General features: G+C 38.7%; 1 protein-coding gene across 2 annotated transcripts in view; it reads right to left on the minus strand.

Moving 5' to 3' along the window:
* Window positions 1-5,786: 5,786 nt before the first annotated feature.
* The window catches only part of pds5b (PDS5 cohesin associated factor B), a 36,027-nt gene continuing 28,756 nt past the window's right edge, over window positions 5,787-13,057 (minus strand). Inside the window, exons 25-35 of one of the 2 annotated variants that reach the window (XM_074671962.1) lie at window positions 12,695-12,899; window positions 10,937-11,051; window positions 10,660-10,792; window positions 10,450-10,569; window positions 10,218-10,280; window positions 9,955-10,100; window positions 9,611-9,683; window positions 8,376-8,788; window positions 8,190-8,270; window positions 6,666-6,759; window positions 5,787-6,557 (exon numbers count right to left, since the gene is read on the minus strand). In XM_074671962.1, coding sequence (XP_074528063.1) covers window positions 6,525-6,557; window positions 6,666-6,759; window positions 8,190-8,270; window positions 8,376-8,788; window positions 9,611-9,683; window positions 9,955-10,100; window positions 10,218-10,280; window positions 10,450-10,569; window positions 10,660-10,792; window positions 10,937-11,051; window positions 12,695-12,899 — 1,476 coding nt within the window. In that variant the 3' untranslated portion in view covers window positions 5,787-6,524. Of the gene's footprint in view, window positions 6,558-6,665; window positions 6,763-8,189; window positions 8,271-8,375; window positions 8,789-9,610; window positions 9,684-9,954; window positions 10,101-10,217; window positions 10,281-10,449; window positions 10,570-10,659; window positions 10,793-10,936; window positions 11,052-12,694; window positions 12,900-13,057 lie in introns of both variants that reach the window. The other variant, XM_074671961.1, reaches the window with a different exon arrangement.

Consider the following 13,057-nt stretch of genomic DNA (forward strand, 5'->3'; position numbering starts at 1 on the left):
TGTGAGCCAGCCAGCTGTGAACCCACCACACGCCGCCTCTTCAAGTTTATTAATTATTAGCCAAAGCACCTGACGCACGAAGGTCTCTAAACACAACATGATGTCAGGAGCCCCAATGATCCATCCCATCCAAAGCAGGGACACATCAGTTTGTAGCGTTTAAGACCACAGCTCATGTTTGATTCAGAGGGAGAAAACCTAAATTTGATTGTCGCCCATTAAGAGGGGAGGGATAGGAGAGAGACCCAGGTGTTGAAGTGTTCCTATGATCTTAGTGACATCCTCTACCGGAGGCTAATCTCGTTAACACATTTTAATGTGACATATCAAGAGCACGGGACACTCATCTGCATTTTTCACCACATCAAGCTTCGTCAGGGTAGGGGAGGTGAGATAATAGCAGAATCATTGCAGCTGCTGGACCATGAACACAATACATCCTCATCTTCCTGCTTTCAACTGAGTTGCCTGGAAACTTGGTCATTTTAGTGCACCAGCTCCATACACATATGAGGAGCCAGCTGCATACTGTGTGTGTGTGTGTGTGTGTGTGTGTGTGTGTGTGTGTGTGTGTGTGTGTGTGTGTGTGTGTGTGTGTGTGTGTGTGTGTGTGTGTGTGTGTGTGTGTTGGACCAAGAAACTGATCAGATCAGAATGCACATCAACTTAACAGTTCGGTTTTCCTTTTAGGACTGAGTAATTCATCAGTAGTTTCAAAATGTAATATTTAACCCTCTGATCCAGGAAACTTGAAGCCTGTGTCAAGATTTTTTCCTAAGGTGTTTATATTCTTCTTAGGGCATGAAAAAAAATCTACACATATGTCCATGCAAGGAACTACATATGCCTGGGCATTAAACATAAAGCATGAACTCAGTGTAAACATAAATAAGCCCTGGTATTATTATTTTTGTTGTTTTTATTATTATTATTATTATTATTATTATTATTATTATTATTATTATTATTATTATTATTTTTATTATTGCTGTTGTTTTATTATTATTATTGTTGTTGTTGTTGTTGTTGTTGTTGTTGTTGTTGTTGTTGTTGTTGTTGTTTTGAGAAATAATTTTGTTTCTGCAAAGTAAAATAATATAAGTATCCAAAGATGTTTGGAAATACTGTTAAAAATTCATTGATGTTTTAAAGTGCTCAGGACATTTTGGGGAAAAAAAGAAAGGAAAAATATTAAAGTCTGGAGGGGGGTTATACGTTTGACCTCAGTATATCACTGCTTTCCTGATAGATATGTTTTTCCAAATACTGGTCAAACAAAAGGACACATCTGAAACAGTCAGCTGTGTTTTCACGCTAAATACTCTATTTTCAGTGTTCTAATGAGAATGGCAATGATCATACAGTTTGTATCTTCTAGAAGAATTTGGCAGTAAATACCAGGGATTTTGCTCAAAATGTGGTCACTTGTTACGATCCAACAAGACATCCAAATGCACTGAAAAACAGGTGACCATGTCTGTTACAGTTATGGTTTGATTTTCAGTTTTGAGGCAATGAAATTTGATGTAACAAAATACATTAAGCCCCAGTTATGAATAGGGATGGGTACCTTTCACACTTGAAACGATACGGTACCAATGCCCGGTACCTGGCAATCGGTACCAGTACTCAACTGTACCAATTTTCGGTACTTTTTTGTGTTTATGTGGTAAAAAATAACAATTTTTTTAGTAATTAAATATACATTTTTTTCAACTTAACATATTTATTTGACAATATGTAATCTTGTAATGCTGCTAGCATGGAAAATCACCTACTCTTCCACTCCTTCACAGTCACAAGGATGTGTTTAGGTACCTTAACATGGTACCTTTTGATTTTACGTGTATCGGTACCCGGTACTTTTGGCAGAATTCGGTCGGTACCTATAAAAGTACCTAATTCGGTGCCCATCCCTATGAGGCTGTTAAACAATGTATTATATTTCTGTTCTTGAGACCCTGCAGATCAGTAACACTTGACAGACCTGGGACTGACAATACCTGGCATTAACTGACAAGCACTGTTGAGTGTCAAAGAATATCAGAAACAGAACCTCAGTTTATGTTAGTGCAAACTGAACGTTTTCTTCACTTCTCAAAGATTGGATGCTGTGTTTAGGCTGAAAAAAAAAACAAATTTTAATAGTTTGCAACTTATTCTAAACCTATATGTAGTTTTAATTGCAAAGACAACATATAGCAAATGTTTAAACAGAAAGAAATGTTTATTCCAAATACATGAATAATAATAATTTAGAAAAAAAATCTTTCCTTATAATCCTGGCTACCAACAGTTTGGGGTCCCTTTTATCACATTTTGCATTTTCTGATGCTCAGTGTGTTCAGTGTGTGATGAGTCAGGACTCCCCAGCTAAAGGCTTAGTTCGGGTGGTGGCATATGTTACAGATATTGTCATTCATACACCATCAGGAATGCTGGCTTTAAAAATGTTTTAAAATATCATTAAATATGTTTCGTGGATGGTGAAAATGTTTTGTTTACACTGTTTTGACTGTTTTTGTTAAAACTTTTGGTAGTATCATATTTAAAAATGAGCTTATGGTTTAATGAAAAAATAAGCAACTTTTGGTATGTTGACTTAGCACTATCACATCAATGGCGTTAAAGGAATAGTCTGATCAAAAAGGAGGACCACTGCTTTAACATCCCGGTTCCTTATGTGTTGAAAAATCTGTATCTTACAATTATGTGTATGGAAATATCAAGTTCATTGCTTTCAAACCAATTTGCTTCCTCCGCTCAAACACACACACACACACAGGCACACAGATGCTGCTCGCCACCCCAGCAGGCGAATAATGTCTATGAAGGCAGGTGCTTTATCTGTGCAGGAAACACTCACCTGGCAGCAGAGCAGACCGATTATGGACTGGTCATGGATCATAACCAAGCAGCAGAACGTGGTGTGTGGGTGTTTTTCCACCGAGCTGAGCTCCACTGGAAAGTTCCCATCTCGAGTGTACATGAATAATCAATGCAGAGCTCTGCCAGTCTTTACTTAAAACACAGGAGCAGCATCCAGGGAGGCTGAGCAGCCTGAAAGGCACAAACTGTTTGTGCTGTGAGTGCTGAGCTCACTGCAAATACAGAAATCAGAGACTATTTAAAAGCAGGTCTCGCACACACACAGACAGCTTGCGACGTGGAAACATTATTCACTTATCTCACAGACAGCAGCTGTTGCTTTGAGAAACATCTGCACAATTCTGTGGAAATACAAAATAAAAACAAGATTTTAAGACAGATGTTAAATTACCCAGCTGATCCATTTTCATCCACATTAAAAAAAGAGAGAGTAATGTGTAAGCTAGAGCTGTGCCTCCCTCGGTATCTAAAAACACCCTTTTTGCTCATGAAACAGATTGATCAGATTTATACTAGTAAACCAGACACTCAAGCTTTTTCAGATATTTCTGGCCTAATGAGCACATCAGAGAAGTTGTTTCTGATCCCTTAATAAATAAGCTAATTGAAAACAAAATATGCTTTTATTTTAGCTAGTTATTTTATGATACAAAAGCCTACATAAAAGACTGAACCAACAGGTTTTTATAACAGTAAGAATGCTTATTAACGACACCAATGGGCCTCATTCACTAACAGTCTGTGCACACAAATATGTGCTTAAAAGAAGGTAGATGTCTGTCTGACATGAGTCTGGTTCTGCCCAAGATTTCTGCCCGTTCAAGAAAAGTTTTTCCTCAACATTGTTAATTGTTAAAAGCTGAAAAATGCTGTACTCAAGGTGGATTAATAAAATTCTGCTAACATTAACAGGTCTAGACTAGTTAATGTTTTTGGAAAGTCTTTTGAGGTAACTTTTGTTAGGATTTGGTGCTATACAAATAAAGATTGACTAATTAATTGATTAACGGTGTGTACGAACATTTGAAGCACGAATCTGTGATTCAGCAGTATTTTCTTACTTGGATTTGTTGTTGCCCTGCATACAAAAAAACATGCATAAGCACGAATCATGATGACAAACTTTCAGAGAAAACTTAGGCATACTCTTTAACTAAATACTAATGACTCTAAAACTTATGTCAGAAAAAGAAAATTGAATTTTCAAACTATAAATGAATAAACAGAGAAAGAAGACGTTTTTACTCTTATTGCACAGAAGATATTGAATCTTAAATTAGTTTACAGTAAAAAAATATGACAATATATGTATTGAAAATGAAGTAAAAGGTATATAAGAGCCACTGAAAAAAGCCCCCAAAATTTAATACTATTTTTTTTTCTGGAGAAAAAAAACAGAATTCTGAAGTTAAAGTCAAAATTCTGAGAAAAAGACATAATTCTGACTTTTTTTTCTCAGAAAATATAGTAAAAAACAATTGGACTTTTTTTTTAGGGGCTCTAATTCTCTTCCATAAAAATTTCAAATTTTTGATATTAATAAAATTGTTGTGGTATTACTGTTAAAACTGTAAATGTATTTAATACTGATCACAGGTTGTGGAGATGCATCTTTAAACTTGGAGTGATTCTGGATGACTAATTTATACGCAAGGTGGTCGGACCAATATTGGCTGCTATGCACGTGGCCTGAATCAGACGGTGACTTTGTGAATGTCTTACTCCACTTTATTAACAGATTTAGGCAGCTTTTAAAGCTCCTGTGAGGATCTTTCTTGATGGCAATTTTGTCTTGATGTTAACAAAGTGAACTTGTAATTTGTTTGTTTTGAATGTATTTGGTCTGACAGCTCCTCTCTTGCAGCAGTAACAGTCATTACAAATCACCAAACACTGTCCACCTTGATGCTGGTGGTTGCTAACTTTTGTAGGTCATGAATACGCCTCTTTGCTGATTTAACTTTTTTTCACAATCAGCTACAGCAGGGGTGGCCAACCAGTCAGAGACCAAGTGCCACATCACACACATGGTCTTACTAACGCATTTCCTCTCACATTTAAATGAAATGAAAATCAAGAAATTTCCAATTTTCAGTTAGATATAATGCGTTAGCGTGTTTAAATTTGTACTTGAAGCCAGGTCAATGGCAAATTTTTGTTTTTACTGCAGAAGTGATTGAGAGGAGCACATATAGAGAAAAAAAACTGAAACTTACAGTAAGTATCAAGCTTATCACCCAAGCATTGATTGAAACTGATCCCAACATTGGCATCAATTTATCAGTATTTTAGATTGATCAGCACACCACTAGGGATGGGTACCAAATTAGGTACTTTTATAGGTACCCACCAAATTCCTGAATTTAATTCCAAAAAGGTACCATGTTTGGGTACCTAAATGCATCCTTGTGACTGTGAGGGAGTGAAAGAGTAGGTAATTCCCCATGCCGGGCATATACACAGAATTGCAAGGTTATATACTTAGAAATAAATATGTGAAATTGAAAAAATGTTATTCTTTACTATAAAACAAATAGACATTTTTTACCACATGAACACAAAAAAGTACCTAAAATTGGTAGTTAACTGGTACCAATTGCCAGGTACCGGGCATCGGTACCGTATTGTTTCAAATGTGAAAGGTACTCATCCCTACACACCGCTGCCCATAACAATATATATATATTTTTTATGAATGGATGGAAGAGGCTGCACACTGAAAGGCAAAGAGCAACATGTGGCTCGCGGGCTACAGTTTGGCCACCCCTAAGATACAGGCTGCTCACACAAGCCGGTTTTCCTGCACTATGAAGACATCACACCTGGTTATGTGGACAGTGACATCAGCTTTAACCACGACATGGAGGAGAAATGAAGAGAAACAAGAGCATGTCAGGTTTTATAGAGAATTATATTGATACAACAGAGGATCTGACTGGGTGGATGTGAGGCCAAGTTAATCAGCGGTGACAAACGCTAAAACCACGGCTGCTCACTTTCAAATACCAGCAAGTACAAACCTAAAAATGAGACACACACACACTACAATCTTCTTCAGAGGTAACTCTACATTTGAACAGAACACTTTTAAATTTCTCAATACATGTTAAAAAAAAGGTTTAATATACAGAACTGTAAACAAAAATGAAAATGACACATTTAATGTCACAAAAAGTTGATGGTTACTCTCAGTTTTTAAAAGTGTGACACAGAGGGAATGATTCATTAGCATATTGCTTTAAGGGAGCACTTTAATAATAATAATTATAATAATAATAGTATCAGCGGGTAAAGGCTTTACAGCATCCCCCCAGTCAGCATCAAACACAACAACAGAACATGAAACAGACAGAAGAGACTATTTACAAGAGCCGTCTTTTTTTGTTTTTCTGTTAAAATTATTTCTACCTAATGTGGCGAACATCATCACAATGCAACAACCCACAGCTGATGATACCGATGTACTGATGTAGTGTGCATGTGGTATATGCAGGTATGTGAGTTTGTGTAACAGTAGGAGCATCGGCATATGAAAAGTTTAAAAAGTTCAATGTCCATGTTTTTTTCCCCACATCACTCCTCCACAACTCTCAAGAAGATGCTGTTTGTTGTTTGCCCTCCATCTTTTTTTCAGTTCATCTCCTCCGCCCTGCTGCCTTCTTCCTTCCCTGAAAGAAATAAATGGACAAAGTGAGCGTGTTGGCTGTAGACAATCCCTCCACACTCCCTTAATTTAACCGAGAAACCAGGATTCTCAGACATTATTCGTGACGTACTCTAGGTGTCGGCTCATCCTCCTGCTCTTCCTCCTCTTCTTCATCCTCGTCCTCAGAATCGTCTTTAGCAGCTACTGCCCTCGATCTCCCACCGCTGCTGGTAAACACAGAGAGAAGATGCATTGATCAGATTCCCTCAGCCACAAACAGGAAGCTGTTAGTTTCTGCATGAACACAACATATCACCTCTGCCATGCTGAGCTCATGCAGCAGCCAGGATCACTGCAGACTGATTTTTGCATCGTCATGAAGTATCTCCACCAGGTGTAGGCTTTTTCTTTCCCACACATTAATTGGGTAGAAACTAGGGATATCCCGATCATCATTTTTTGCCCTCGACCCAGATGTTGATTTTTTAATATTGAGTTTGACCTTTTTTTATACTTACTGTGTTTAAAGTTTAACTCATTTATTTAGGGTGTTTACAGTTTGACTTATTTATTTATTTATTTATTATTGCGTTTACAGCTTGTTCTAATTTATCATTGGTTAACACTACAGTTCTTATGTTGACAGTTTTATAATTAAAGTTCCTTGTTTTAATTTAATAGTGTTCTGTCTCTGTCTTAAATCATATGGGTGTTATAATAATTTGTGTTCATATACAGTATATATCCTGTGTATATCAATAAATTTATAATATATATCAGCCGATATATTGGATATCGGTAGATCTATCGGTATCAGCATCAGCACCAAAAATCCCATATTGGTCAGGCTCTCAAGTGAAGCAGCACAGTCTTTTTGTTTTGTGTGTTAACAATACTGAAAAGGAAAAAATAATAGTTGAAGGTTATTAAGTCTATTTATCTTAGTTCCGCTAGTTTTTAAGTTAAAATCCTCTGGACCCCAAACCCATTGGTGGGATCAAAATACCACTTAGTTTTGAATGACTGACATTTACGAGCCATTTGTCCAATCCAAAAACTGAAAACACTGGGGTAATCGCCAGATTCTAATCGCTTTGAGTTCCATTTCTTCTCAGAACGTTTGCAGAAAATGACCGGTTTGCTCGCTAAATTTATCTGAAAAAAATATTTCTACCCTCCTTATAGTTTTCAGCAAACCCAGAATGGTGGACAACTTGTATGCATGTAATGCAGTATGCTAAGAACACGCTTTAGGAGGTTAAGCACACTTATAGCACTGGGTTTTACTGACGCTGGCGTTTGGCAGTAATTTTGGCTTTATGACAGCCAACGTGAATAATCGGTTGGTGGCTAGAAGTAGCTAGAATTCCCGGTCACAAATACCTTAAAAAATGCCAAAATTGGTTGATCCAATTCTGGATCAGGATCGGGACATCCCTAGTAAAAACCCACCAAACAAGTCAGAACTATACTCCACTGATTTAAATTTCCCTATTGTTATCAAGATTCTTTTCCTAAAAGTATCACACAAAGTAAAATTCAAATAAAAAGAGCCACTTATGATCTTCTACACCCAGTTGAGCTGACGTGTGAGTGTGAGTCACTGTAAAAGCCCTCACACACAGAGCTGGAGTGAGTCGAGTGTGAATCTTACGCTGGTTTCTTGGCAGGTGGCTGAGCTGATTTGGGGGGACGTCCTCTTCTTTTCTGCGGTGTCGACTCTGCTGAGTCCAAGCTGTTGAGCAAAGAAAAAACAAAGACAGCAGGGTTGAGTTGAATTGAATCTGGAAGATGAAAATCTGCTTAAACAGCTGCATTCAGATTGTTTTTTGATTCTCACCCTTGTGATCGTCTCGGCGTCCTCGTCTGCCTTCCTCCCTTGGGCTTCAACTCCATATTTTCACTGCTCCTGTCATCGTCGTCCTCCTCCTCTTCCGCTTCCTCCTCCACCCTCTCCTCTTCCTCCTCCTCGTCATCATCCTCAGGTGGAGGTGCTGCCTTCTTCCTCCCCCTTTTCCCCTTGGCTGGTGTGTCCTGACTGGGTGTAGCAGACTTGGGGGGCCGGCCCCTGCGGCCCTTTTTGGGCGGGCTGTTCTGTTCGTCCTCAGGCCGGTTGTCTTCGTCCCACTGGTCCTCGGACTCGGCCGCTGCAGCCGTGTTGGCTGAGGCCTTCTTGCGTCCCCGCTTTGGCTTGCTCTCCTGGTCGTCGCTGGAGGCCACGCCTCGTTTGCGACCTCTGGGCTTTTCGATGTCCTATCAAAAAAAGTAAAAAAAATTAAAAAAGGTGTCTAAGCTGAACCATAACATTTTTATTTCATGCCCTCCAAGGTTTTTTAAAACCTTTCAATGAGCAGTGAGCGCTTTTCTTTGTAAACAGCATTTTTAATCCCACAGTTTGTCACTACACATCTCCTTAAACAACTGGAGAAACAAACACTTGTTTCCATCAAAACACTATCTGTAAAAATTTTCACACACATATCATGTAAGCTATTTTTTACATATGTGTAAAAAGAAGTGCTTAAAGTGAGTTTGTTCTTAATTTGAAACAGAAAGTGAAATGTTCACAATAACTCTAAAGCTCCTTCAACGATAGTTTACACATCCTGAACCCTGCAGGTGTTTGCACAGTGCAATCAAAACACAGACACAGAAAGGTTTATGCCCCGAAACACTCAACTGGTTCACAGCAACATCTGTTTTACAGCCTGTCCTCAGATACCAAGACATCTAGATTATGTTCAAGGGAGCTTTTTGTTATCTGTGCAGAACATGTGTCGAGCAAACTGATTGTTTTTTTCAATTGTTTAAAAGTTTAATGAGATAGGCAATACCTCCCCAAACAACAGCTAAATTATAAGATTTGAGCTTCATATCTTCATAAAACATTCACACAGAAAAACCAAAGAATCAGGACTTGGTACCGTGGACAAGATGATCAAATGTGATCAAGTTCAGTCAGAAAAAACACACAAAAGTACTAAAAAATGATCAAAGCAGATTAAACCCACATAAAGAGCACAGAACTACTGTTTAAACAAGGAAATGTAATAGCGGAAAAAAATGTTTTCCCACCTTGTCAGTGCTGTCGGATCTCTTCAGGGTGAAATCCTCATTTTCACTACGATCCATTTCTGAGCTGTCATGCCTAAAACATTGGAGAGACGAGATTGAAGTCCACAGATTCACACAAGCAAATACAAAAAAATGTGATGACCAAATACATGAAATAGAGTCTCAACTCTTTTGGTCCATCAGTGTTTTTTTATGTGGGTGGTTAAACAACAAGGGCCTTAAGTTTTTCTATGTTGTTTCAGAGATGAGACTTCTCAATCTGATTTAATCTCTTATCAAACCCTGACGGGGGAACAGACTTGTTGACGGGAGTATTTCTGCTCTTGTGTTTGTGTGTTTTGTACCTGGTCTTGCCACGCTGTGGAGATCCTGGGTTGGATGAGGAGTCCTCAATGCTGGCTGTCTCCATGCGAGAAGATTTACTCTGAAGTTGTTTCCCTGCTGTTGACAGCGGCTTGTTTACTGCTCCCAAAACGTTAGCTGCCTTGGGCTAGAGAGGTGAGAGAAGACATGAGTTGGATTTGGATGCGTGTTTCACACAACAACATTCAGGGAGTATATTTTAAAACGAGCAGATATTGAGAACCAGAGGTTTGATAAACTCTACCTTTCCTGGAGTGAAGAATGACTTCATTTCTGGGGGGAGGTAATTTTTTGTGTTGCTAAAATTCTGAGATAGAAAAGCCATATGTCAGAGAGTTGTTTGTTTACAGAGAAAGACGACAACTGATGCGATTTCATTTTTCTGCGACAACCTCATAAGTAAAACTAAGACAGCTGTAACGATAACTGATCTGCCGAAAGCACAATATTTCAGATCTTCTGCCCAAAGCACCAACCTTATCTGGTTTGGTGAAGAACCTGGAGGGCAGCGTAGGGTCTTTAGGCGACTCCAGGCTGTAGGTGGTGCTCTTTGACATGATGATGTGCATGGCTACATCACACACGGTGTAAAGTTTCTGCAGAGGAGAGGACACATGAGTCTGATACTGAGGATGGAAGCTCACACAGTTAATGGGTTATTTTCTCCATTAATATGAAACGCATACCTCGTTGGTTTTGGAGTCACTGGCGTTCTGGGCGTCTTTTGTTTGTTTTATGTTTTCAACCATTTTCCTGATGAAGGCGTGGCTGTTGTTCTCGTTCTTGGCCATGATGATCTCGAGGACAAACCACAAAGCCCTACAGAGAAGGAAATGGTGACAGCTTCAGCACTTGTGGTTTTATGGATTTGATGACCGGGTCGTCATGTCTCTAAGTGTTTCTGATTCTTCAATATATTCATCATTATTATTGCAAACCAAAAGCATCCTGAACAAAACTTACTCCTTGATTTCTTTGAGCTGCTCGATGTCTTGTACTTTGACATAGTCTGGGTCATGTGCCAGAAGGTGGATTGTGTAGGGCACCACATACTCCGGCAGAAGTGAGAACAACTTGTCTGGAGGGAAAAAATACGCACATCATTTTTACCATGTTGTACACTGAGATACGCTGATGAAAACACTAAAGGCTGCTTTAATTCCTTTACTCCAGGCCACTTTCTTTTCCATCTCTTCTTTCTTAGATCATATCCCTACTGTCAAAACAATCAGACATTTTTATCCTTTTTTGTATCAAGTCTTGAAGTTAAAATGGAAGGTTTCAGGTATGTAAAATGCTTCCTGCTTTTGATCCCATATGTGATCACAGACTGTACAAAAAAAAATGGATGTCCGCTTGCTTGGCTCGGAGTGAAGTCTCCACAAAAACTGCTCCCCCTGGTGACTGGCTGCAGTATAGGTTAAAAAATCCGGCTTTCCAGCCATTCCAGATGGGCTGTGGTCAAACTTTAAAAAATTAATACTCCTCGTAGAAATGTTTCTCACGTCCAATTGTTGTGGTGATTTGAAGATATCATTTGGCTGTCTTATATTCAAGTCCTCTTTTTTCTGAAATGTTTTGTTTTCATTAGTTATACGAGGTAAAAAACGAGGCTTTATGTAATGTTTAACGATGAGTGACAGCTGCTGTTCTTGTGTATTTTTTTTCAGGGATTGTGAAATATGTTGGGAGGTCGAGTCACGAAGTGATTAGACTCTCGAAGGAAAAAAAATAGTTATCATTTTTGTCACCCAGCTCCACTCAGATTCTTCCAGAATCTCTCATCGTCTCTAGTGCACAGACTCTGGCTGCAATTGCTGCCAATGGCTGCGTCTGTGGCAGGGGTATTTTGGCTTCAAAACCATACAATCATAAATGGCGGAGCCACGCTGTCCACTCTATATACAGTCTATGTATGTGACCGATGCAGACAAGCACAGGGCACCTTCTCACATTTGTTTTGGTTTTGACCAAAATTAGACATAGTTTGGGAACTGATATTTTCAACCTTACAGACGTTCTGAAGAAAACCTTAAAACCTTCCTCAACAACAGCAATTTTTGGATTTGTATCACCTGATCTACATCTCACCCACCGGGCAAAACCTGTAATAGCTTTTGGTACTCTCCTAGCACGTCGATTGGTATTGTTTAAATTGAAAGGGAAATACCTTCTAACTTTTAAGATATGGATAAATGATGCTATTCACCATCTGGCATTTGAGAAAATATGTTGCACCACAACAGGCATTATATTCCATCTGGCAACCCTTTTTTAATTAATATAGAAAAAAATGAATGCAACAGCCATAATCTGTTAGAGCTGATGATCCTATTCATCTTAGGTAAACCTTTAATTTCTCACTTATGTATTTATTAACTCTAATCGTACATTTTATGCATATATGTGGACATATGTGTGTATATTTACATGTGTATTTATATATTGTGTGCATCCATTATCTGTCTTATTTCATTTATCTCATGTTTGTATTTACTTCAATTTGTCTTTAACACTCTTTCATTTATTTACCTTTTTTGTGTAAGGTACATTGGGGAAAGGGGGTCTTTTGGAGCTATGTTTTTCAATCCAAACTAAAACATGATTGACGTATACAAGCTGTTTTTCTATGACTGTTAAAAATCAATTTTAAAAAGACTTAAAAAAGAAAAAAAAAAGAAAAAAAGGAAGGTTAAATGAGGACATATAGGTTTCCTTTACCGCTGAGAGCTGCGTGCTGCTTGAGGTACTCTCTACGTATGTTGACGTTTTTCACCAGGCACTGACGAGCGTGAGCCCTCCTCTCTTTAACAGGGTCCTTGGCACACAAAGCGAACACTGCCATGTATTCCAGAGGCAGACGCAGACGGCACAGGCCTCGATGGAGCTTCTGAGAGAAACACTGTCGCACCTGGTAGCACTCATCCTGGAGAGTAAGGAAAGATAAACAGAAACGGTGTCGGCGATTATGAGGAGGTGAAGATGATGAAACAGTGGGAAACATTGGAAGAGGGGGCAGAATTTGTTGGAGAGAAAATTATCCCCACTTTGAGTGGGAAGCTAAATCAGCCCCATAAGAATCAG

The sequence above is a fragment of the Halichoeres trimaculatus genome, unplaced genomic scaffold (genome assembly GCF_033239565.1).
Source record: "Halichoeres trimaculatus isolate MK-OKI-2021-1 unplaced genomic scaffold, fHalTri1.1 fHalTri1_scaffold_6, whole genome shotgun sequence".
Lineage (NCBI taxonomy): Eukaryota > Metazoa > Chordata > Actinopteri > Labriformes > Labridae > Halichoeres > Halichoeres trimaculatus.